The sequence below is a fragment of the Elaeis guineensis genome, chromosome 4 (genome assembly GCF_000442705.2).
Source record: "Elaeis guineensis isolate ETL-2024a chromosome 4, EG11, whole genome shotgun sequence".
In the NCBI taxonomy this organism is placed as follows: Eukaryota; Viridiplantae; Streptophyta; class Magnoliopsida; order Arecales; family Arecaceae; genus Elaeis; species Elaeis guineensis.
The window spans coordinates 53,601,180-53,627,758 of record NC_025996.2 but is presented as its reverse complement, the minus strand read 5'-3'; the positions used below and the strand labels follow the sequence as shown (position 1 = coordinate 53,627,758).

Here is a 26,579-nt window from a genome sequence, read left to right as displayed (position 1 = left end):
TTATCATAGAGCGACTTTCTTGTGGACAGTAGTTTGGTAAATACTTTTTAAGAACATTATTTCGATAAGTTATTTTAAATTTAATAATAAATAAATAAATAATTTTTAAATAGATGTTGAAAAGCAATGACTACGTGCCCAATAAGATGGGGTGGGTGCATTTTTAGTGCACCACATGCGGTGCACAAAGACTTTCTCATCCATCAGATGCTCTTTCATTTTTGGGCTAGGGCCCAAGACCCATCATCAATAGCGGAGCTGGGCCCGGCCCAGCCCAACCCGCCCAGTTAACGACGGAGACGATGCTTTCCTCTTCTAATGGTCCTACAATGCTGACCGCCGGCTGGAGAACGGAGAAGGGAGAGGATGCTTCAAATTAGGCTGAGAAAGGAGTCGCCGGGGGACAGCGGAGGAGGTGCGGCGAAACCTCCAGCGCCGGCGGAGACGGTGACGGTGGCGTGCCCCGACCACCTCGTCATCGCCAACCTCCCCGTCGCCAAGGGTATCGGTGCCGTCACCGCCTCCGCCGTCGCTGCCACCCGCTCCGTCGGCCACCGCTCGCGCCGCCATCTCGGCGAGAGGGTCCACTTCTGCGTCCGCTGCGACTTCCCCATCGCTATTTACGGCCGCCTCGTGAGAGCTCTCCATTCATCTATTATTTGTTGTTCCGTCTCCTCTCATTCCTTATTCGTTTGCTTCTTGTGATTCAAGCAGTTGATGCCTTTTATCAGTCTTCAATTGGGACACATGATTTGTCGATTAGGATTTTGCTCTCGTGGATGCCACTGATTCAACTGCTGTGCATACTGAGTGATTTGTGGTCATTATGGACGACTGTTTTCTTGGGGTTCTAAGTGGAAACCAGCTTCATCAAGACTTCGAGGGTAGTTATGATCAGGAAAACTAAGGATCATGCTATACTTTTTGCCACTAATTAGGCTCGTTTCATGGTGCAAAATTGATGCTGTAGCCTGTGAATTACTCCACTAACCAACTAATGGGAGTGTTACAATTTAAAATTGCTTAGACTACGATATTAGAAATATGAAATCGTTTATTGTACTTCATACATTGCAGTGGAAAAATTAGGTTTGATGTTGCTTTAAGCAAATCCCAAATAGCTGGGAAAGATGCTAGCCCATTACGATTTTTGTGATTATGTTACTTCAAAGCAATCAATTTCTGTGGAGTCTATCTATGTAAAATTTTTCATTATAAAAAATATTGCTGCCCCTTAAATATCAGAATATGGCCTGATTTATATGTTTGCCTCATGAAATACCTTGATTGCAAAATTAGTTAAGCTTATTATGACAGGTGAGACATGCATGGGCATCTTATATGATGCACAGCATATCTAAATGTCTTGGTTGCATCAACCTACCTTACAGTATGAGTTTACAGAGTATTGCAAGTAGCACATGAAATTTTCCATGTGTGCATGCAAGGTTTTGGTGTGCATATTTACTCAGCTCATCAAGCTTCTTCCTTGAATTTTTAAATTTTTTGATATGGTTTATATTTTGCTTTTTAGCTCTGAATATTATAACATTAATTGATCATTGCCAAGCTAGCTTTTGAATGTTTTACTGCATGTGTTGGTTGTAAGGGACATAAACCACACTTAGTTCCCTATCCTTAACAAACTTGCATTAACATTTCTACCTCAGTGCCTTTGAAGGCACCTATGTGTTAGGGGCATACTCACCATTGTTGTTAAGATCACAATTTGATTGCTCATCCTTAATATAATCAGTAAAGCACCAAACCTGGAATTGGATGATCTAGATTTAAAGAGGGAAATCAGGATTAGATGACTAGGATCAAAGAGAGTGATTAAGATGGAAGAATTCCTAAGCTGGCCAGTCTTACACCCCCCCTGTCAAGCATATAGCCCTCTCTTTTCTTTTTGACTGTCCAAATGCCTCCTCTGCTTTCTTTATCCATATGGACTATGGGCCCTCACCTTTCTTCTCATCAGCTGATGACTCATCAATCACTTCTTTAGTAATTCTCATGCCACCCATTCCCTTACCATATTAGGGTATCTTGAATGTTCTAGGAACCCTAGAAAACTATTTAAGGAGTCTTAGGGTGGAGTAGATTGATGTTGTTTACTTCTCTGAGGTTGCTGCTACCCTTCATGCGCTTCTCCATGCTCTTGAGTACCATTGACTAAAAGCCTAAGATAGCCATAGTTGGTTCTTTTTCCATGTGGATCAAAGTTGCTATCAATTGCAAAAATTCAGATTTGGTCATTTCCCTTGTTGTCTAATTATAGATTCAAAATCTATTCTGTTAGTTCTAGTTTGCTAGTCCTTGATTTGGTGCCTCCCATATTTTTAGTTTTAGTTTCTTCTTTTAAATTTATTATTTGCTGAATTTTTCTATAATTGTGTGCCATTGACTGGATTTTTCTATGGTGACATAGTATTTACTTTAGATTGTTGGTTGCTATCATCTTAGTTTTTCAGTTTGTGAATGCTATTTCACTGTTTTGCTGAAGTTTGACATTGATTTCTGCATCAGAAAGTTCTTCCAGTCATTAGCTCTAGGGTGCATCATAAATTAGCATCATAGCAAGTCAATCTTGGGCATTAAGGTTTTCGTCAAAGTCTTTGCATCTAGATTTGCATCACTAGATGCTGGCCAACGGTATTCATCATGTTGAAGTTTCATTGAATAGATACCAAATACACATTAGGGCTAGACAAGTTCCCTTGTTCTTGCCCTAGTCCTATTAGTGACTAAGTCACTATGCGCTGTTTTAGTTTTGCTGCCTAAGGTTTCTACATCATATGCAGTCCTTGGATAAAATTTGAAGTTTGGTTCATTCGGGATCCTCTCCTGTGGCTGAAAGGGGAGAGAATCAGAATTGGAACTAGGCATGACTGTCGCCAAGCAACAAGGATCTCAAAATATCTTAGATGAGCATGCGCAGATGATTAGGACTGTCGCCAAGCAATTAAAATCTTTTTCTTCAACACAATGGTGTAGGCACTATTGAGGACCCTACAGCACCAAGAGAGCCACCTGATCCTCAAGTTAATACTCATGAAGATAATGACTGGACCAAATGATGATAATCCTATGGACTTGCACTTGGATTTTGCTGATATAATTGATGGTCATTAAGAGCCACGTAAAATAATTCCATGCCGGTACCTGCCTGGAAGCATTAGATCTAGGGAGCCACATTTAGGTCATTGTTTAGGAAGACACCTCTAGGTTTTGACGATAGGATGGTCAAGGCACCTAGCGATCTCAGGATTATGGGATTTGAGTTAAGGTTGAAGATTTTAGAGGTCACTTAAACCAGGATGAGTTCCATGATTGGTTTGAAAGTATAGCATTTCATTGAGTGGAGAGAACTCATGAAGGTAAGAGAATGAAATTGGTCATCGCCAAATTGAAAAGTGTTGCATTTGTGTTGTGAAAAGAACTTAAAACCAATATGTTCAAAGACGTAATGAAACACTCTCCACTTGGATGAAAATGAGAGGTGAAATATGGAGAAAGTACTTGACGTTTGATTACATAATTACCTTTTATTAAAAGCTTCTTGGATTGAAACAGATCATTAGTCTATGCGGGGTTACACTGAAGAATTTGATTTATTAACCTTGAATAATGAACTATTTGAGGATGAGGAACAATAGATTGTTAGTTAGATTACAAGATTGCATCTCCCAGTCCAGAATTAAGCTGTCCATACAAACAATAGATAAAGCCTATTGACAAGCATTGAATGTTGAGTAGCTAACACAAGATCCCTTAGGAAACACACCATTATTAAATGGTCCATATTGCCTGTTGGGCATGGTCCAAGCCCAAGGCAAGCATGGCCTAACCTAACTCCAGCAAACAAAAACTGGTAGGCCTCAAGCAGGACATGCACAGAAAGATCATGGAGTTTTGGACCTCAAGCCCCAAAATACTACTTTTAGGTGTTACACATTAGGAGACTGGGCATAGGTCTTTTAAGTGTCCATCTAAAGCATTTTCTCCCTAGCCATATTTGGTGGAGCAGCATAATGAGAAGGATGATGTTAACATACAGGTGAAGATGATAAACCTTTTGGAGGACTTGCGTGTTGATGAAAAAGATGATACACCTTTTGGAGGACTTGCATGCTGATGACAATGTTGTAGTTGACTCTGAGGTTGAAATTCCTAAATCCACAGTCACAAGTGATGCTGTGCAAGAGACTTTTTTGATTGATGACGTTGCAAGCTCCATTTCTTAATCTAATAGGTGGTTAAGATGCCTTATCTTCCATTCCGCTTGTATGAATGGTTGTAAGAAGTGTGTGATTGTTATCAACATTGAAGTACAGAAAGTTTTGCTCTTAAAAGTGGTCAGGAAATTGAATTTATAGACCGAGAAACTTGATTGAACCTTTAGTCTGTCTTGGTTCCAAGAAGGGTCTAAGGTTCCTAGCTGGAATCATCTCATGGATTTCCTTATTGCAAACATTTACAAAAACGCAATATGTTTGATATTGCTTCGTTGGGTGTCTCATATTTCTTTAGATTGATCATGGGAATACAATTGCAAGACCACCCATAATGGAAAGGAAAACACTTACATCTTCATCAAGGATGGTGTCAAAGTCACTTTTGATCCAAATAAGTATCCACTTAGGCCTTCAAAGTTGGTGAATCCAACTGTCGCTGACACAAAAGTTGCTCTGGGAAAACTGAAACAGGCTTCATTTCTCTTGTCCCTGGTAGTTTGGCTCCTATACAGCAACACAATTAGTATTTCTCCTTCTTGCTGAGGTAGAGGTTGAGAGTCCTTTGGCTCCTCCAGTGATCCAGCCATTAGTGGGACACCAGTCATGCTGGGGCCACATTACTACAACTTCCTCATTATCACATTAGACCCTGCTAAGTATGAGTTGCTGCACAGAGTAGTAGATCTGTTGCTGAAAGGATATATTCATCAGAATATTCTCTTTTTCTGCCCTTGTACTCCATGCTCCTAAGAAAAATAGGACATAGAGAATGTGTGTTGACAATCACACCATCAAGAAAACAACTATCAAGTATAGGTTTCTGATACCTAGGCTTGACTATGTGCTGCACATGTTAAGTGGTGGTAAAGTTTTATCCAAGACAGATCTCGAGAGTGAATCTAATGTGCCTTCAGGACTCTACAGGGTCTATATGATTGGCTGGTCATGCCATCCAATGTGCTTAGCACCTTCATGCATGTGATGAACAAAGTGCTTTTTGACCTTACATTGGAAAATTCATGGTTGTCTATTTTGATGATATCCTTTCTTACAATGAACAATATTGTTCACTGCACAACTTCAATGAGCTCAAGGGTTAACTTCTTATTGTCTTGGTCAGGATGGATCAGCAAGTTTGGAGAAATGGTAGGACTAGGGGGTGGGGGAACAGAGAGATAGGAGGGAGGAGGAGATGAAGAAATGTTTGTCTTATTGATGCGGTACCATCTTCATTTGTATGTTTATTATCAGAAGAGAAAAATAGAAAAGAGGTGAAATGGAAGATGGGATAAAGGTTTAGTGGTCTTTCACTCTTTATTGGATCTATGAGTATCAAATCTTCTAATATTCAAAACTAGGTTAATTTGGATTTGTGAAAATGATTAGATATACTAAAGTTATGATAGCCATTCTATAGGAAATGACTTCTCCAATTGATCTCTTGAGGTCCCCCCATTATCTAGCAAGCATGGATATTTTAAGCATGTCTTGTCAATGTACGATACATATTGGATGCCGATACTTGTCAGATATGCTAGGTTACTTTTAGATGCTTATTTTAGGTATCTTGAGAATGGCTTTGGATACCTCTAAGATACTTTGTGAATACCTCTGAGGATGAAGGGGAAATCTTTCTTTCTTTCTTCTTCTACATGAATGTTGATCCCTTAATGATAGAAGGAGTTTGTGATGTTTATTTTATCATTTGTAGTATGGATTGTTATTAGTGGATTTGAATGGTGATTGAATCATGGAGTTTGTGGATGATGATGTTATCATTTGGAGTATGATGTTATTGTGGTAACTCATTCTGCTTTATGAAGGCCTTTTTACATATTTGATACAATTAAATATATATTTTCATTTATAAATATATGTTTACTATTGTGTCCCAATAATAATGTATCCTATTATTTTAAGATTTGTTGTATTGATGTAGCCATGTTGTGTCATACTTGTACCTGTATTTCCATACTGCGTGCTCCATAGCCTTTTCTTTTCCTTGATTATGTGCTTCACAACTACTTTTAAATATCAAAACCTGGTGCTTCTAAGTAACCTAATTCAATAGGCCCTATGAGAGCCATTCTATAGGAAATGACTTCTCCAATTGATCTCTTGAGGTCCCCCCATTATCTAGCAAGCATGGATATTTTAAGCATGTCTTGTCAATATATGATACATATTGGATGCCGATACTTGTCAGATATGCTAGGTTACTTTTAGATAATTATTTTGGGTATCTTGAGAATGGCCTTGGATACCTCTAAGATACTTTGTGGATACCTCTAAGGATGAAGGGGAAATATTTCTTTCTTTCTTCTTCTACATGAATGTTGATCCCTTAATGATAGAAGGAGTTTGTGATGTTTATGTTATCGTTTGTAGTATGGATTGTGATTAGTGGATTTGAATGGTGATTGAATCATGGAGTTTGTGAATGATGATGTTATCATTTGGAGTTTGATGTTATTGTGGTAACTCATTCTGCTTTATGAAGGCCTTTTTACATATTTGATACAATTAAATATATATTTTCATTTATAAATATATGTTTACTATTGTGTCCCAATAATAATGTATCCTATTATTTTAACATTTGTCGTATTGATGTAGCCATGTTGTGTCATACTTGTACCTGTATTTCTATACTGCGTGCTCCATAGCCTTTTCTTTTCCTTGATTATGTGCTTCACAACTACTTTTAAATATCAAACCCTGGTGCTTCTAAGTAACCTAATTCAATAGGCCCTATGAGAGTTACTTATTGTCCCTGTAAAGGAGTTGCTTGCAACTTTAATGCTCCAAACTTTGTCAACAACTTCAAATTAATGCTCATCTCATGCCCTGTATAGGTTGTATTTACAATAATTTTGACATTTTCAAAAGTTAATAACCTGCTAGATGCAAGATGAAAATGAGTTTAAGTCATGATGGTTGTGTAAATAATGAATAAAGTCATCTCTCTCTCTCTCTCTCTCTCTATCTATCTATCTCTCTTTCTCTGTCTCTCTCTCTCGTGTGGCTGCGCTCTCTTGCTCGCTTGCTTTCAGAAGGAAGAACAAAGTCAATTACATAAAAAATAATCCAAAGGAAAATAACATAAAAATTCATAATCGAAAATACAAAAATAAGCTAAAAATGTATGTCGAATTATCGGCGGAGTTTTTCTTTCCACCAATTCTTCCTTAAAATCATCATATATGGGCACATCGTAAGTTGAAGTTCTCTTGAATGACAAACCAGACCTTGTCTAGAGAATGTGAGGCAGCTTATAATAAGGATATAGCCCAATCATAGGATTTTGGAGTTCATAAGGATAAAATGAAGTCCAGATGGAGGATTGGTGTTTCCATGTGGCAGAAAGCACTTGGGAATCTTTTCCAATTTAAGGTTCATGCTTGTTGAGACTCAGTAAGAAGTTGGGATGAATTTTTTAAAAGACTAGGTGGCTGGAAGGAAGCCAAGGGCCTGCCTAGAGATGTTTATGAAGAAATCAAAGTTGCCCAAAAAATAATAAATGAAAAATAAATAACAGATTTAATGAGAAACCTGAAAAGAAATTTACTATCTAATAAGTGAAACTTCATTTATCAAATAAGATGCATTAAGCCAATGAGAAGTTGAGAACCATCAGTTTGGCAATATCAGTGCTAATTGATAAGTCAACTCAATCCTTCATGGTCCATGTGTGAACATGGCGTGAAATGTTAATGTTCATGACTAGGTGGCCCTGCTTGGGCAGACTATCTAGGCTGCCAAGGTAGCTTCCTTTTGAAATATTTGTTTGGATAAGTGCATTATAAAAGCTAAGGCAAGCCACCACCCATGTCATGATATTCAAAATACAAATGCAACCACATCCTTACATCATGCATCAAGCCTGGTGTTATACGGCAAATCATTTGTAACTAGGACTGGAATATCTTCTGATAAATCAGCCTCAGTTCCTTAGATTTTCCTTATTCTTCTATATCTACTATTAGCTTGATATATCCCTTGCATTCCATGTTGTACTTCCGTCAAACCTCACAAGATCTTTTTGATTTATTTTTTCTTCAACATATTGCTTGGATTTCATCAGGTGCGCTGTCACATGTTCTAATGCTTGAGTGGTGTGCATTTATTTGGCTTATTTTGGATGATAATTGCTCTGTTCACTATCTTTCCTTGATTTGTTTCATATGTGACCTCTTCTGGAAACCTGGAACCAGTCTTGGGTCATCATGAGTCTTTCATGCAATCTACACGTTCAACTTTCTTTTTTTAAAGAACCACTACTTTTTTTTTTTATATGTTCCCTATCAACATGCCAACAATAACTCAGACAACTGAAAATATTTTTCAAGTTCTTTTCTTTTTCTGCGAGATTTCATGTTTATTGGATACCCTGATAGATGGAGTTTAAGATTTAATATGCATTTGGCATGTTTTCTATGCATGATCTGGTCATTGAAATGTACTGAATTTTATTCTTATTGTATTTTTGTTTGCAGTTCCCTTGTGAGCATGCCTTCTGTTTGACATGTGCAAGGAGTGATTCAAGCTGCTATATGTAAGCTTTCTTTCATTTTTAGCTCATTATGAATCACAAATTACTCTGACCTGCCTTGTTATTTGTAATTCCTACTAAATTAGGCTTCACTTTAACTTATCGTGCATATATGAAGATGTTGAAATAGTTTGTGCGATATCACTTTATAGCCTGTGCTATTGCTAAACAATATCACTCAATCAAGTCATTACAATGAATTACTCATTATAAATATCTGATGGCAATTGTTCCAAATCATACAATCTGTTTTGTACAATGTATGACAGGATAAATGAGCATCTTGATTTAAATGCATTTTAGGTACGCTAAAGGTCTGAAAATAGTTCAATTCTGGTAGACTGTTAATATTGGTTGTTTCTTATATAATTGCTGTCATTTAACTTTCTAGCCACCTAAGTTTGCCATTCAAGTGTGATCTCTTTTTTCCTTTTGCTTTATGCTTTGAAAAGCACTGGATGAATTGGTTGTTGCATCTCGACTTATCATTACCAAGGTTTGAAGTCCTAGCGGGATGGGGCAGCATCCTGGCTGTCCCGCCCCATTCCCATGAGATAACTAGACTTGGGATGGGTGCGGAACCCCAAAACCCTCATCCGTAGGCTGTCCCACCCATTCTGCCTCTATCCCTTCCAAGTCACTATCGCACCAAAATAGATGATTTGACAGTATATCCCGATGGAAAAAAAAAAAAAAAAAGTAAAATAAATCTTCCTCCAATTGATAATCATACTTTTTTCTATATTAAAAATCCCAATCATTGTTGTTGAGCAGCACCCACGACCTCCGTCATGGGAGGTGCACAACCATCACCGCCACCAACAACCTGTCTGCCTCACAACTGAGGGCACCATCAAGGAAGCATTAGAAGTTGATGGCAAACAAGCAGATCCGGTCACTGACATCGTCCATGAGCGTAGGAGGGCTAGAGAATGGAAGATGAAAGTGATCCATGAGGAGGAGCAGCAAAGAATGAAAAAGGAGGGAGAACGTAAGCTTTTGGATAGGACGAGTGACTTTTTTTCTTTTTTCAAGTAATTCAATCCAATGCTTTAAGTAAATATTGTTTATTGTTGTGATTGGTAGTTGGCTTGAGTAGTTAGGGGTTGAGACCTACTACCATGCACGTGCCTATGTGCATGAGCTTGAACCATAGAATTAGTATAAACTTTTCCTCAAAATAATGCTATATAAAAAAATATAAAAATAATCAAAAAATATTGGAAAAGATGTTAAATCTATTTTCCTCGAATAGCATTATTTTAAAAAAAATCAAAAGCATAAAATATTATATTCTCAAAAACAACATTATATGAAAATCAAAAAATTGCTCATCCTGCTTCTTTTAACAGCGATATTTTCAAACTCAAAAGAATGGGTCATCATGTTAATTGCTGAGAGAAATAATTTAAGAAAATTAAGCAATAATAAAAAATTATGTATATACGCTTAAGCTTATTTTGTTATACAATATGACAGTCTTGATTATTCATTGTCGCCCATGTGGCACCTAAGCATTAATTTGTGAATTTTGATACTAGTGTACTAAAGATAAAAGTGACTGGCTATGCAACTGAGCTTTTTGCAGTAAAAATTGCCATGTTTTTCATCAAATCATATAATTTTTGCCTTGTCAAGGTCTCATGCAATATCATTACTGGTTAATCAATGATCTCCAATAACCTAGAAAGCCACGAGAAATCAGAGTGTTAGTTTTAAATATATGAACAAGACAATCTGATCTGAAATATTAGAATATTTAATCAAAAAGTTTCAGCATATGATAGACCAATATAAATGAACTTCCTAAGCTTACAAACATTTGCTCTCATGAAATCTAATAGTAGAAAGTCTTAATACAACCTAGTCAGCATTGTTCTAATGTGGCACAATAATATAGCTGGTATTGTTTGATCAGCAAAGAAACACTAATAGGTGGTATTCAGATAATTATATTTCCATTTGTATAGCTTCTGACCTTAGACTTAGAGTTTACTAACCAGGGTCATTCTATCTTAAATATATTACTTTTAAATTCGAAAAACACATACCCACCCCTAAATTCATTTAAAACAATCAAATTTCACTGATAAATTAAGAAAGAAATAAAAAAATATAAAAAAGAGCATCCCAAGCAAGTATCGGAACACTTGATCGGGATGGCCGCTAGGATGAGGCGGGACGTGGGGTGTCCCATTCCATGGGAAACCGAGACACCTCCATTTCACGGGATTTAAAACCTTAATCACTACTATCTCTAATCTAAAGTATTATTTCATTTAAGCTTGTGTATATAGTGTTAGATGGTGACTAAATTTTTCTTCTCCTAAAACCTAAAACACAACATCTCAGGAACTTTTGTTGAATATGACATGGGGAATGTGGAAAATAAGGAACAAAGAGATCTTATTGAATGTCAGGCAATCAAGGTATCAAAATTTGCTTCTCAAAAACTGCTATAAATCTAGATCTTTCAGAGAAAGGTTTTGGGATAATGAAGCAATGTAAGTAATAGTGAAGCAAGAAGCCTACTTTGTATTAATTTGATAAAAGATCACTTGATGACACAAAGTACCTTTGCAGTCGAGAGGCATTGTGTATGCAAAGAGTCTTCATGCTAGTATTGGAGTCTGAATGTGGCAATATTCAGTCCTGTTGTGATATTTTAAATCAACAATCTAGATCTTAATGTCAGAAAAAAAGTCCTTACTTGATTTGAATCTTTTCTTGATTTGTGAACAATTAGGATCATAAGACACAGATCTGCATTATGGATTATATAACCCCTTGGATCATGAAATCCAACTGGATCATGTTATTTACATATTAAACCATGCGGAAAGTTCATTATGTGTAATTTGTCTGAATGTCGCTTTCAAAATACCGATATATCTCTAATGAGCCTCAAGCACATGAAATTATCAAATCATTGGGGTTTTTGACACCTAGAAAGTAAAGAAAAGAACTTTTGGAGTTCATGGAGGAAAGGCAAATGGCAAATCTTTGTATAATAATTTGCACGGGTTGAAATCCTGTGTATTATCAGCCTCGTACTGGTCACTGGCCATGAGCTAATAAGATGGCAACTAGCGTGCACTTGTATTGGGCAAACCAGGCCCTTATCAGCCCATATCAAGGTGTGTCAACTCCGTACCACTTGGTGCACTTATTTTTCTTAGATCAACTGTCTAGAACAAGGTTTGCGGATTCGGTACTAGAGCCCATGCCAGTCGGCCGGTGGTACAGATCGATACGGATCTATACCAGATCGGACCGGCGTGAATCGGCACAAGAAAAGGAAGCCAAACCGAGAGGAGAAAAAGAGAGAAAGAGAGAGAAGTAGAGAGAGAGGGGGGAAGAAAGAAAAGTAGGGAGGGGAAGGAGTTGGAGGGGCCATCGGACGGCCTCCAGCTAGTCATCGTGGCCGCTGGACGGTGCAGTCCATGCATGCGGCACCGTGGGCATGAAACAAGAGTGATGTCTTTATTTCATGAGGCTTTTTTTTTAAAAAAAGCCAAAAAAAATAGAAAGCCGGCAATTAGTTTGCTGGCTTCACTTAAGTGAACCCGCAAACTATTTGCCAGCTTCACTATTTGTCTTTTTTAAAAAAAATCAAAAAATGAAGCTGGCAACCCCGCAAACTATTTGCCAGCTTCACTTTTTTGTCTTTAAAAAAAAAAATCAAAAGATGAAGCCGGCAATGGGTTTGCCGGCTTCACTATTCATCGCATTTTTAAAAAAACACGATGAAAAAATAGGGGCGGTAGCCCCTGTTCCACAGTTGTGGATCCGCCCGCACGGTTTCCGCTGGCCGGTGGCCACCCAGCAAGCTCCGATGGGCCCTCCATTGGCTGCACCTCCCTTCGATAAGTCGCTCTCCTCCTCTCCCTTTCTCTCTCGTTTAGAAGTCCTATCAAACGAACCGAGCCGCGAAGGCTTCTGCTGCCCTCTGGCGGCCACAGTGGGCCACCGCCGGCCTCCGATGGCGTCATGATATCTCTCCCTCTCCTCTCTCTCTCTTCCTCTCTTTATCTCTTTTTCTTCCTCGACGCTGGTGTGTGCCGCTTTTCAAGCCGAAACTGTCCCGGTTTTCCACTGGTCTGGTTCGGCACACCCCGAACCACCCAGTTTGAGATGGTTCTGAAAACCAAGGTTTACCATCTTTGTGCTGTCCCCATATCAAGGATCATACTTTACTGGCCTGCCATCAAATATAACAGCAATCCTCAAGATTTGAGCCCTTGGTTAAAACCAGACTTCCTTTTTTTATATGTGATGGTTTTGAATTCTTCATTAATCTACTTTACATTTAACTTCTTGTTTCAATTCTTACTTGTTTTGATTTTTGAAATTATGAAAGAAACCAGAGGAAAAAAAATTTACGATTTGTATATGATCCATGATGCATTCTTATTTCACCCAGTATAAAATCTACTACTCAATCCTGAGATTAACAACATTGGCGGCTAGTTGTAAGGCATTCAATGATCTAAGAATCAAGGTCAATTAGAATTTAATTGGACCAAATTTAAACCTAGTTAATCTCAAACAAGCTTTAAAATAAACCGGCTTGATCAGGCTCAGCTTAATAAGGCTCAAAAGTATTATACACACATATATATGGCAGTACATATTATGTAAGTGCTGCCACAAAGATTTTTTAATTGATAGCATAGTTAAATTATTATGTTTTATGGCATGATAATATATTTCATAGTACAATGGTAATTTTTCTAGATTTATGTTTTGTAAAAAATGTTGTTTTTGTTCTAAATTCAGGTCTTTGAACCACTTAAATGTTAATTTGGGCTTGAACTGAGCTTAGTTCAAGCTTGATACAAGTTCTAATTAGTTTCAGTTTGATTTGAGGTTATCAAGCTGATCAACTAGGTTCATGAGCAGTTTGGTTCAAAATTAAGCTTGAATCAAAGGCTTGATCAAATAATAAACAAATCAAGTCTGATCTTAAAACTCAGGCTCAAAAGTAATAATTTCAAACCAAGCTTGAAAAAATCTGACCTATGCTAGATCAAGCTTAGGTTGGTTACACTCCTAATTAGCTATGATCACTTTGTAATCATGGAGATTTTGAACTGCAAGATGATTATTAATAATATAAAATGGCTTGTGAGTGAAGTTTGCTCATTTTGTGGAATTTGTTGGTTCTTAAGTTTCCCATATGTCAAGACAGCCTTAGTTCTTTCTGGAATATTAGCAGATGATGAAAAGCAAAGCAGAATACCAACATAATCAGAGAAAAGAAAATGTTGTTTTCAAGTGCCTCAATAAAATTCAAGAAGATTAAAATGGAGTGCAATGGTGGTCTCCCTGGATATTTAGACATATTACTGGAATAGTGCTGAGAAGCCAGTTAAATCTGGAGACGTTATTTAAATGGGCAAGTTTCAGTATTCATATACTTTGATGGTATATGAAGTAAATAAGAGCCATTGCAGGGATCGAGGCAAAGAGTGTGGTTCTGGCATCATCAAGAGATATATTTGGTGACATTTTCAGCCTTGGATCAAAATTATTGTGTAGTATTAAATAATGTCCCCTTCATTGGGAGTTTGCCATATAAGTGACTTGAATTATTTTCTGTCACTAATCTTCCTGATTTCCCATTGTTTTTTGATTCTCGCTTATTTTTCCACTCCATTTTGCCAATTACTATGTTGCCCACTTCACCAAGTTCACATGCTCATCCATTATGTGTTTTGCCTCTCAAGCAACTCATGATGGATCAATTCAACTTGTTTTTTGCTGGGTACCTCCGAAATCCAAAGAACTCTTTATGCTAAATTCCTTTTGTAAGGTCCTCTCCTCTATTGGTTCTAGCTCTTCTAATCTCCCTCCCTCCCTCCCCCTCTCTCTCTTTCAGTATGATGGGCAAGTTTTTCGAAACCGGTATTGGGACCCAAATCGATTTCTGATCGATTCCGTATCGTACCGACACTCGATATGGTGAAGCATGTCGGTTCCATACTGGCATACTTTTTTTTTCATTTTTTTAGTTTGTTTTCAATCCAATCAATTTTTTTATTTTTTTATCCTTAGGTTGATGGTACGATTGTGGAGAGGTCCATCCAAATATACCGACAGTAAAATTCAATCCATAAGATGCTTCGGGCTACATAGGATAGTAGCCACTAAAAGACGATATCTCGGATGCACCATATCCATATAGATCATAAGCTGCCTGCGGATCATAGAATTCATAATACGATGAACCTAATACATCCGTGGATCCTACACGTGCGAGGCCATCTGTAGCTGCATCCTATGGTGAACGATCTCTAGAAGTCTGTCGCCTATATGAAATTATATTTTCACAGACTCTATCAGCTCAGTACTGTGATCCCTATTCTGTAGCATCTGCATACTGGGATTTATCGGTGAATCAAAAACTATCCTGTGGCTGCACCTCATGAATTATAGTCTCTTATCCTCCACTCCCTCTCTGGCCATCAGATCCATGACCATTAGAATTGTCATCACTCTTCCTGATCTTTGAATCTGAGTGAGCTGACTTCTTCACTCTCGGTAATTGTCTTTTCTTTTTTGTCTTTTCACTGAGCAGTTGCCTGACCTCCCTTTATGTCCCTCTATGATGATTTTGCTGTGCTTGGGAGGATGGATGTCTTCTTTTGATTGAGATGACCAACCTCGTTTCAACATTTTTTTTTTCAAATCTTTAGGAGCAAGATTTTGAATACCGATACTGGTGGCCGTTCTGGCTGGCCATCGGCATGATTGGCATGGTCCCATACGGACTGGACCGCGCGAACCAACGAAGGAAGGGATGAACCGGGTAGGAGGAAAAGAGAGAAAGAGGGGAAAAGATGGGAAGAGAGAGAGAGGAGGGGAGGGAAGGAGATTGAGGCGGCAGAGACACCATCAGTAGCCACTTGAGGGTGCGTGGGAGAAAAGAAGAAGAGAGGGGGAAGAACTGGACCGTGGGAAAGGGCCGCAGTGGCCACCATGGCTCAGTGTCGTCCATGGGAGAAAAGAGAGGAGAGAGGGGAGAAGAATCGGACCGGAGGGGTCCCATGGAGAGGCCGTCAGAGGGCCTTCGACTGGCCATCGGACGCATAAACACCACCGTCAGCTCCACGGTCGTGAAATAGGGGAAAGCCTCCTGTTTCAAGGGCTTTTTTAAAAAATTCCGACAACAGATTTGCCAGCTTCACTATTTCTAAGCTTTTTTAAAAAAGCATTGAAATAGTGAAGCCAGCAACCGATTGCTGACTTCACTATTTTTAAATTTTTTAAAAAAGTTTTTAAAAAATGAAAGCGACAAACCAAGTACTGGCTTCACTGTTTTTTTTAAAAAAGATCGATGCGTGAATAGGGACGATCGCCCTTGTTCCGTGGCCACATCTCTGTCCGCGCTGCTTTTGTCATTCAGTGACCACAACGGCCATTTGGAGACCTCCGATCGCCCTCCACCATCCCATCCTCCCATCTCCAGCGGCCTCTCCTCTCTCTCGCTCATTGTGGCAGTCGTATCGGACGAACCGAGCCGCGAAGGCTTCTATGGCTCTCCGACGACCACAGAGGGCCACCGTCGGCCTTTCCTCTCCTCTCTCTTCCTCTGTTTTTCTCTCTTTCTTCTCTGACACTAGCGTGTGCTTTTTTTCCTATCAGAACCATTTTAGTTCTCCGTTGGTCCGATTCGGCACGTGCCAAACCATCCGATTCGGGACAGTTCTAAAATTATGTTTGGAAGGATGTCTCAGACATGGAATTACATGATGAATACTCTCCTATAGGCCCTCAGGCTGTGGCTAATCAGCTGGAATCTTACATAGTATTTCTATCTGCCTGTTCTTCTGGATCCATCCTAATCTCCTTAGCTATCAAACTGACTGGTTATAGAGGGCATCCTAGTCATCAAGCTTCGGCTCTTGCTGGCCTACAGGCCATTCAATCATCGGATCATTTCATCAAGAGCATAATCAACTATTGTCGGATCCATGTACTTCAGCTATACTTCCTTTGGATACATTTAGCCTCAATTTCAAATTATAGTAAACATATACAAGATGTTGAGGTGCTTCTATATCAAATAGTTTCTCTGCTTGCTATGGATGAGAACGAAAATTGACCAATTGCGCTCACAGCCACTAAAGAAGATTGTCAAGAAAGAATATGGATAACCACATCTTTCAAATTATTTGTGGGCTGTCCAAAATAAATCCACCATTCAGCTATAAAAATATTAAGCAAAATTATATATCAAATTGCATGAAATTAGTAGATATGTAATGTCAAAAAACTCTTATCATTATTGATATCTAATTTATCTGGATTCATCATTTTTTGCTTACGACAATTGATGAGAGTCCAAAGTTGTCTATCTTCTTTTTAAACTATTTCATCTATGAAAAATATATTTGTTAAGTTAATAAATATGTTATTGATTGAAGATCAGATTTAGTTAAATGATCACACCTCAATTAACCTAATATATCTCTTGCAAACACATAACGCAATTCTAGATCAGACGCCATCTTATATATCAGTTACAGAGAGCACTCAAAAACTCGTTATCCATATCATCTTAGGTATGGTATACTAGAACTTCAGATTTAGATAGTAAGCTACAAATAAATTTTATAAATGATTAAGTAAACTCATACAAGTACAAGAGCAAAAAAATTTTAGAGCATTCTTGATTTCTTGCTTACCTCTAGATGCAAGTCCCTACCCATTTGATAGTCCCATCGTCGCTCGATAATGCTGATGTATTTCTGGGCATGTTCGGATCTATCTTACTGATCTATTTTTTTTGTCTCTCCATCATGTAATATAAGAAGTCCATCTGGAAGTATCTTTCGCTATCTATAGTTCGAAGCACCGTATATAACGGCTTACTAGTCTTCACTATCTTATCGGTCCATTCAGAATGACTGACTCATCATCAAGTTCTTCACATGACTTCTTCAGTGATGGCCGTCGTATATCTGCTCTCTTGCTACTGGTACTAACAAACATCTGATGCAAGGCTGCTTTCTTGTCCAGAAGGCTATCAAGTGCTATATAATTTATAGCAAATCATATGACATCCGATCTCAAGATCTCTCTCTTAATGTATGTTTGCATCAGTAACAGGACCCATTCTGATAGTAGATGAATTTATTAATAGTCTGGGCTAAATCCGCTGCCTGCTATAGTTTACGAAATTTTTCAATATCCATCAACATGAGGTCGATGCAATGTACAGCACATGAGGTCTAGTAAATATGCGGTCACTGCTCCATTAGCAACTCTCTGATGGTCTTATACTGCGGTCCATTATCTGTAATGACCTACATGATATTCTACTCTCCTACCACATCATCTACTCCATTAGTCTAGAGGTAGCTACAGGCTGGGCGGCTGGTGCCGGTCCAAAATGGTCCGTACCAATAAACAGTAATGGGCCATGCTAGGCACAGCCCATACCGTCGTGCCATGCTGGGCCTGAGGTTCACAAGCCCAGGCTCGAGCACAGCATGAGCCCATTTAGGATTAGGCACAGCATGGCCTATGGGCTGTGCCTATGCTGTGCCTAGCCCAGCATGATGGCTTGTATTTTTTTTAATTATTCTTTTTTGAATTTTTGTATTCTTATTATTTGAACAACAAGCAATTCAATTATCAATAAAAATTTTGAGGTATTTTTTCATAATCTTTTCTATGTGTATATTTTAATTAAAACAACAATAAGTTATGAAACTTAAATAACTAACTTGAATAACTTATATTATTTCTTCTTTTCAATTATTGATTTTTTTTAATTCACAATATGTTTCATGTCACTTACTACTTAGTCTTTAATATTTCAATTAATTAATAACAAATTCTGAAACCTAAAAAAATAAACATTAACCTAAAAAATCTTATTTTTAAAATTTAACATTAAATAAAAAAATAAAAAATGGGCCTGATGGGCTCGGCACGGCCCAAGCACGTGCGTGCCTCAACGTGCCTAGCACGGCCTGTGTATATACGTACCTTGGGTTGTGCCGGGGGGGTTTGCTTAATGGGTCGGACCAAGCACGGCTTGTTTAGTTCTAGGCTCGCGCCATGGCACGGCCTGTTTAGTTCTAGGCTCAGGCATGGCCTGTTGGCCACCTCTATATTAGTCCGAGGATGTACATGACATCGTGCACCTTATCTAAAGTATTAATTGACTTATGAAAAAATATTTTTTCATCACAATATGTCAAGAAGTTGATAATGCTTTATCTGATAGGACTAGTCCAACCATCATACATCACCGTTAGTTCGTATGTGGGTCATTTATTCTCATAAAAAAAAATTCATCTCTATAGATCCTCTTGTTATTGTCAAGAAGCTCATTATAGATGTTCTTAGATCCCGAAGGATCTATACTTGGGTTGGCAACCTATATGGCTGAAATGATAGAGTGATAGTTCTTAATTTTGAATAAAATTAAAAAATAAATAACATCTAATGTATGTTCGTGGGCTTAAAAAAATATATGTAGTATCCATAATATGTTTCTATTTGGATCTAAGCTCAAATGATTTTTCAAATTTTTGAAATTAAAAAATATTTTTTGAATTAAATTTAATTATTTAAATAATAAAAAATATAATTAATTTAAAAATATAAAATTAGTAGTATATTTTAGTTAATTCAGAAGTATTATTTGAAGTATTATTAAACATGCAGAAATGAATCCATCGAGTAAGAAAAAGGGTCTAGATCATGATATTGATTGGAACTATGGCGAGATGCTCTCGGCTCGGCATCATTGGAAATGCAAATAATGTAAACAGTTCAAAAGAGGAGTGACGAGGTTGAAACAACACTTGATTGGTGGTTACCCCAATATAGCCATGTGCTGGAAATACTCCTAGGAGGTCTGGCACTAATGAAGTACTTCACTGATTTCAAAGCAGCGAAGAAAAGGACAGCAGAAGAGAGCGGAGGTGGACCGTGAGCCGCAAAACCATCTTCTATCACTCCAAAGAGTCAGAGGCCTCCGCTCCAGATGATGAGGTATAGATTGAGACTACCATTCAGATAAGTTTGGATGATCAATATCAGTTAGAGGAGATGGTCAGGTATAAAGGATGATTTGAACTATCATGCTATAAATCAACATTTGGCTCTGTGACCGTTAGATGAGAGTTCGAGTTCAGGAGGACGTCCTCAGTTAGGAAGACCGTCAATAGAGGCGGCACAGTATATCATCTATGCTGGAGGCTTTTGATGGTAGAAGAAAGTCCTCTATAGAGATTCTAGCATGAGCCACCATCCATGATTTGGATCCACAGAATTTCTCCAGTAAGGACTCAAAGCAGCAGAGGATTAATAGTATATTGAAGAAGGATAAGAAAAAGAATATGTGATGAGCTATTAGATCATAGTTTCATTTCAGCCATATTCCAGTGAATACAAATAGACATCAATTTTATGCTGAAAGTAGCTTGAATTATCCTAAACAATACTTTGATTTTACGGTTATTTTATGAATTTTAATTTTTTATAATTTTTTATTTAAAATATATTTTTTAATATTAAAAAATATATTAGTTAATGAAAATTAATGATTTTAGCGTCATTGTATAGATCGTCCAAAAATCTACAACATATAATGAAATCATACCAAAATTAAATATTTTGGCATGATGTCTTCCTATTTTTCTATTTATTGCCGATTGTCGGCCAAAAATACAAAAAATAAGAGTGAAAGTTGGATTATCTTGAATCCGGTTGAAATATCTTGATTTTTCGATGAAATCGTAGAGAATCTAGTGATTTGGAGCATTTCTTTTTTTTTTTGTCCTGTTTAAAAGTAAACAAATGAAGAGATAGAGAAGTAATGCTTCTCTGCCTCTTCGATATATAAAAGCTACCTACCCCCACACCCCACCCCCCACCCCACCCCACAGTGCCTGTAGGTTCGCTTACGAACCGACTCGAACCAGCCAAAACCATGCCAAACCGTGCAATTCAGAGTGGTATCGCACCGAACCGAGTGGTTCGGTGTGATATGGGTTGGTTTTTGGCAATTTCTTGAATTACAGGCTCAAATCGGACCGATTCCATACCGATCTGGTTCGGTATGGAGTGTACCAGATGGTTCGCTTGGTATGAAATTCTATGATGGTGGGGATGCCACCACTCCAGTCTAACATGCTTGCTATCCTAATTAGTAATCATATAGAGCATCTAGTATATTGTTTTCTTTTGATGTTTCACGTCTTTTTCTTAGAGGCACTAACTCATCAAGAGTCGAGCATTATCATGAGAGAACAAAATGTCTATTGGCATGTTTCCATGAGTCAACTTTAAGCTCTTTATTAACGGAGATTAGATTTTATATCATTTTTCAGTAAATGAAAATTTGGTTTATGAATAAAAAATGATTTAGTTTCTTGATTAACCTTACCATTTCACTAATGCTCGCCCTTTTTTACTTGTAGCTTTACTCAACAGAATAATACAAGACATCTGCCTGTGTTTTAATGTTTAACATTGCGCTAATTCTATAAATGATGCTATACAAGTAGTGGTTGGCCAGTTCATTTGATGGATGTATAAGATACTTTACAAGAATTTATTTTAGGTTTGTAAATGACCTATTCTTAGCTTTCAACATTGTCCATCCATAGTTGATTTTGTTTTGCTATCTCTGAGCTCAAATGGGCCACATTATGCTTAACTTTTGTCACACAATTGTTTTTCCAATTAATGGAACGATTATGCTCTCTTCGTTCAATAATTTACCATTGGTTGTTGGCTGTGACTCCATGCCATGTTCAGTGGTGAATTCTCTTGCCTCTTTCTGTAAAAGTAGATATTTTCCTATTTTTTTATAGATTCTGACACATTTTGGCTAGAAGTCTTCAGTTTGAAAAGAATCTGAGCTAATTTTAATCATCATTGTCCTGCAACAGCGTTAGTCTGTCATGAATTAGTGGGCTGTAGTTAATGTTGATAAATAATATACGATCCATATTATTTTTGGAGATATTTCTACGTAAAATGAGATGGTGTGATCCCATTATTGGTTTCTTGAATGTTTTGGCATTTTGAAATTTGAAGCTTCTTTTACATGCGTCAGTAATATTGTGGATATTTGTCATCTGTATGCTTGCGACCATGGCGGAGCCCTATATGTGATGATTATTTGTTGTCTTGTGGATTTCTGATGAAGATGTCTGTCATGAGATAAATCAAGAGAGGAAGTCATAAAGCTTTTGATGCACATGGCATAGAAACACATAAGAAGGCTAACCACTAGCACATTTTTTAGGAATACATTCAATGTTCCATAACTTGGGAGCAAACTGATGGTCATGGAAAAGTAGTTGCAGAAAGGAAGTGGTAGAACATTGTAGAAACAGCTAGTGTTATTGGCAAAAAAATTAGAGGTGCCAGCTTTACCGGTCGACTACTCTTCTAAGAAGCTAAAACTATATGAAGCAGGGTTGACCAAAGGATTGCTGATGAAAAGACATGTTTTCCGGCATAAACGATGGGAGTAAGTCATAAAGACCTTGACTCACATAGCATAGAAAGGCATAAGAAAGCTGCTTGCATGTTTTGTTTGGAGTATCTTGGATGTTCCAACACTTCAAACTGCTGGTTAAGGGGAAGTAGTTACAGAAAGAAACTGGAAGAATTTTGCAAAAATAGCTTGTGTTGCTTGTAAAATTCGAAAAGTGTCCTAATATTAGTGTTTAATAATTCTTCTAAGAAGCCAAATCTATGATGTAGGGATGATCAAATGCTTAAAGGAAAATTACAATTGTTTAATCTACAGTACTTCAAAGCATGGTTGTCATACCAATGCATACTATCACATATTATGCCATATTGGTACCGAACTGAGACTTAGTTTGGAGAGCGCATTGAGTATCAGTACGCCGAACTGAACCCATACTAGGCATACCGCACTATACCAGCATGGTATGGTGCGGATGATGTACTGAGACGGCAAACCTTGCTTCAAAGTCTAGGTAATGCTCTGCAAATACTATTTTGAAGTCGACTTATTTTGGACTTTGGTGCTTTTTTGGATATTCAATGTTGATGTTTGTCTTACAAAGTAGTGGGTCATCTTTTGCTTGTTTCTTTCCAAGACTGACCCAAATAAATTTAGTTAGGATTGGACCTGGTCATTTCTAGGGTAGTTCCAGATTGGCATTGGCTCAGTCCAACATTTTTGCAGCCTGAAGGCAGCTAAAGAAATGTGGTTGTTATCCTTTGTGTTTCTTATTGATTACCAAATTCTGGCTGTAAGACTTGAGGCTTCCAGATTTTGCTGATAAAGTAATAAAAGAAACAGTGAAATGTTATATAGAATAGTCCCAGAATGGCTAGCTGATTGGCTTGTTAAATGATTAGCAACATCCAAAGGTTGCCAAATTTGTAATAGACCCTTTTGAATTTCATAGTTATTTGTGATGAATGAAACTGAGCTTGTACATAAACTTACAGCCCTTTTTCCTTTCCCGTCACTAGAAAAATCTCTTTTCTGCAAGTGAGCATAGAAATGGCACCCGACCTACTCATTTACAGCCGATGCATTACCATTCATCTTCTCATGTATCAGGCATGCTGAACGATGGATGCCATGCATGGGTAGAAACGTGTCTGGCAGCATTGCCAATGGCAGAATGGGCACATGCTTGTAAATTTCTATGCATGTTTCTGGAAGAGGGCCTTTCCATTTTCTGATAGCTGTGTATTTGTTTTTAATGGAGAAGGGAGGCTTTATGTTCTTTTTTTCCTCCTCTCATATTGGTTTCAGACATAAAATTTTGATGTCTAGCACATGGCTGTGCAGCTGTCCAGCTTCTTGTTTCTGTTGGTTGGTTCATCGGTATTGAACCAATGTTGCCTAGCCAACTGCATATAGAGCTTTGCAAGAAGGGAAAAAAGTAAAAGAAATCCGGCAAAAACTTTTTATTGCATTTATGCTTGAGCTTGTCATGATATTGCGATGGATAATGACATCCTCTGCTGTCGATTTATGATTCACATTCTAAGGAGTTATGTATTGTTCTTTCTCCTGTCATCTCTGCAGTTGTGATGAGCGTATCCAGAAGATTCAAAGCATCAAAATGATGGAAGGAATCTTCACATGTGCTGCTGCTCACTGTCTTAAGTCATTCCTCAAGAGAACTGAATTTGAATCTCATATCCATGAAATCCATGCTGACCTTCTTCAGCCAAAGTAAACAAGGAAGGAGGCAATGAGACTTCTGAAGCTTTCAACATGGCAGTGAGTCTTCTGCTGATCCTCAGAAAGTATCCTTGCTGCCGGAGTCTTCCTCTGCCAATGCTCCACTGAGGCCAGACTTTTCACCAAATTCAAGTTCCCAGCTTGAGGATCATGAAGAAAGAACTCGGCGCCACCCACCCCCAAGGCCACCACTGCAGCCAAACCCTGCCCCATTTCACAGCTGGCAACAGCACCAGCCAAATGACATGCAGGCAGAAAACAATCACCCTCAGAGCTCTGATAGGCTCTCCAACTGGTACCATCACCCTGAGAACTTTGGGAGCCAGACTGTTGGTCCTCAATACCAGCGAGGTTCTGACCAGTTTCCTCCAGACAAACAAGCAGTAGTACCCCTTGAAACATCACTCTCCAATCACCCACCTCTGCCTCAGCACCTGGCAAATTATCCAATGCCCATGAATGCCAACCAAGCCCCAGGGCAAAGACAGTCAATTAGCTATCCTTCACTTCCAACAGAGATAGCTCAGCCATACTACAATGCTCCTTATGAGGTGCAGCGGCTGGAGAGTGGATCAGAACAAGGGTCAGTCTTAGGGGTTCTACCAGTCCCGACAGGGACAATAAGCTTTCCAGACAATTGTCCTCCCCCGTGGAGCATGGGTCTTACAGGTATGCCTTTTCAACATCTGCCAGTCAATAAGGGAGTTCCTGAAGGCTTTACAAACCCTACAGATCCTCAGGGAGGAGTCCCATTATACCAACCAGGTGATTTTGGTCCATTGCTAGGTTTGCCACTGTACCCACCTCTTCCCAGTAAAGAATCGCAGCTGCAAGGAGGTTATGCTGATCACAGTGATGGAAAGGGAGTTTCGGTGCCACTGCACGCAATGTCTCTTCCGCCACCACCCCCACTGGGCCCACATCCATCACAACAACCTGCTAATAGACCCAAGTTCTCCAGTCCTAATGATTCTAGCCGAGATGGTCGAGGCTATAAATAGCAGAACAATAAACGTGGATTTGGAAATGGCCAAGGCTTGTGTGTGCTGTCATCTAATACATGTTGTCCTTGAGGACTTCCATTTTGCTCACATGTTAGCACTTTATTTATGCTCGGTTAAGTGCTCTGGTCTATATTTTGTCTCTCTTGAGGGTCTTAGTTGCTTCCATGCTGAGTTTCATCGGATGGGCAGTATCTTTGGCTCCCTTGGGGATGCACAAGCTTCCTTACCATGTTGTGTGGTGCTGTCATAAACTTGTTTCCTGTGTAGGTCCAAAATTTCTCTCTGCTTAAACCTTGCAGCATCACAGAGCTATAGGGGGATTGTGGACTGCAGAGGAAAATGGATTAAACATTTAAGGGGGTCTTCGCAGTGCAGGCTACATGCAATAGTATTAGACAGTTTTCATAGGTGGCTAAGATTTAAAGGTGCGTCATACAATGGAAAATTCGTGAATATAATTGATGATATGAACCCAAGGGGCATACAGTTTTCAAGTAGCATATAATGGAGGCCTGTGTCTAACGGTCACGTATCAAAACATTCATGGATAAGTGCTTACGTCTTATAGAAGATTGTCAAATGTCATCATACAAGCTGCTTATAGAGGACATATTGTATGAAGGATTAAACGAACTTGTTGCGTTGTATGTGAATCTAACAAACAAATTTTGTGGAGGACATATTGTATGAAGGATCAGAGGAATTTTTTTCATTGTATGTGAATCTAACAAACGAATTTTTTTCGTTGCGTGTGAATCTAACATCAATGGCTGATGCCAAAATTTTGAAGGGTTAATAGATTTACAAGGCTGTGGGTGGCTATAAAGCTTATCTAATTGGTTGAGATTTAGCTCCAACTAGGGAGTGCAATTCTTCATAATTTTCTAGTATGTAACAAAAGGCCTAAACAAAGAGGAAAGCTGATTCCTCTAATAGAATAAATAAAATAAAGGGATTTTAACACTCGGCCCATTAGTGAACCACGCTTAAATTTTAAGCCTCGCTGACTAATTTTATAACTTTCAGTCCATTTTTAATAGGGGTTTTAACTTTCAGCCCTCATGAGACAAAAGTGTCCCCAATTCAATACAATACTTTCTTCCTAAAAAAAGATTTTCCATCTCCCTAGTTCCCTCCTCCCCGACGAGTTTGCTTTGGCGGGCAACGGCTTTAGCGCTATTCTCTGACCTTCTCTTCGATCGCAACGATGATGGAGGGGTGGATGCAGGTGGAGGCAAGGCCAGTGATAATTTTTTTCTCTTTCTTTTCTCTTTTTTTTCTCTTTTTTCTCTCTCCTTACGGTCATCGGACTTATTAGATTGTTTTCTATAATTCTTTCTTTTTTAGACCAATTATAATGCACCTGAAATACACATGGCTGCTAAAGATTTTGGATAAAAGGCTATTTAACTGAATTTTGGATACTAAATATTCAAAATTGATTATCTACTAGTTCTAGGAAAATGGTTTTTACAAGAGAGGATTGTGGCTTGCTTACTGGTACAGCTCAAGTGTTTTCGGGATTGGGAAATAATCCTAATTGTAACAACCTAGGATTAGGAAGACGCTGCCAA

The 26,579-nt window shown here is 38.3% G+C and overlaps 1 protein-coding gene across 1 annotated transcript; it reads left to right on the top strand.

The window, feature by feature from the left end:
* Positions 1-308: 308 nt before the first annotated feature.
* Positions 309-25,146, top strand: LOC105042830 (E3 ubiquitin-protein ligase HAKAI homolog). The gene is given in 5 exon segments (XM_010920169.3): positions 309-633; positions 8,735-8,793; positions 23,843-23,986; positions 23,988-24,670; positions 24,788-25,146. Coding segments are annotated over 5 exon segments (1,368 nt in total). The 5' UTR covers positions 309-366; the 3' UTR covers positions 25,003-25,146.
* Positions 25,147-26,579: the final 1,433 nt, after the last annotated feature.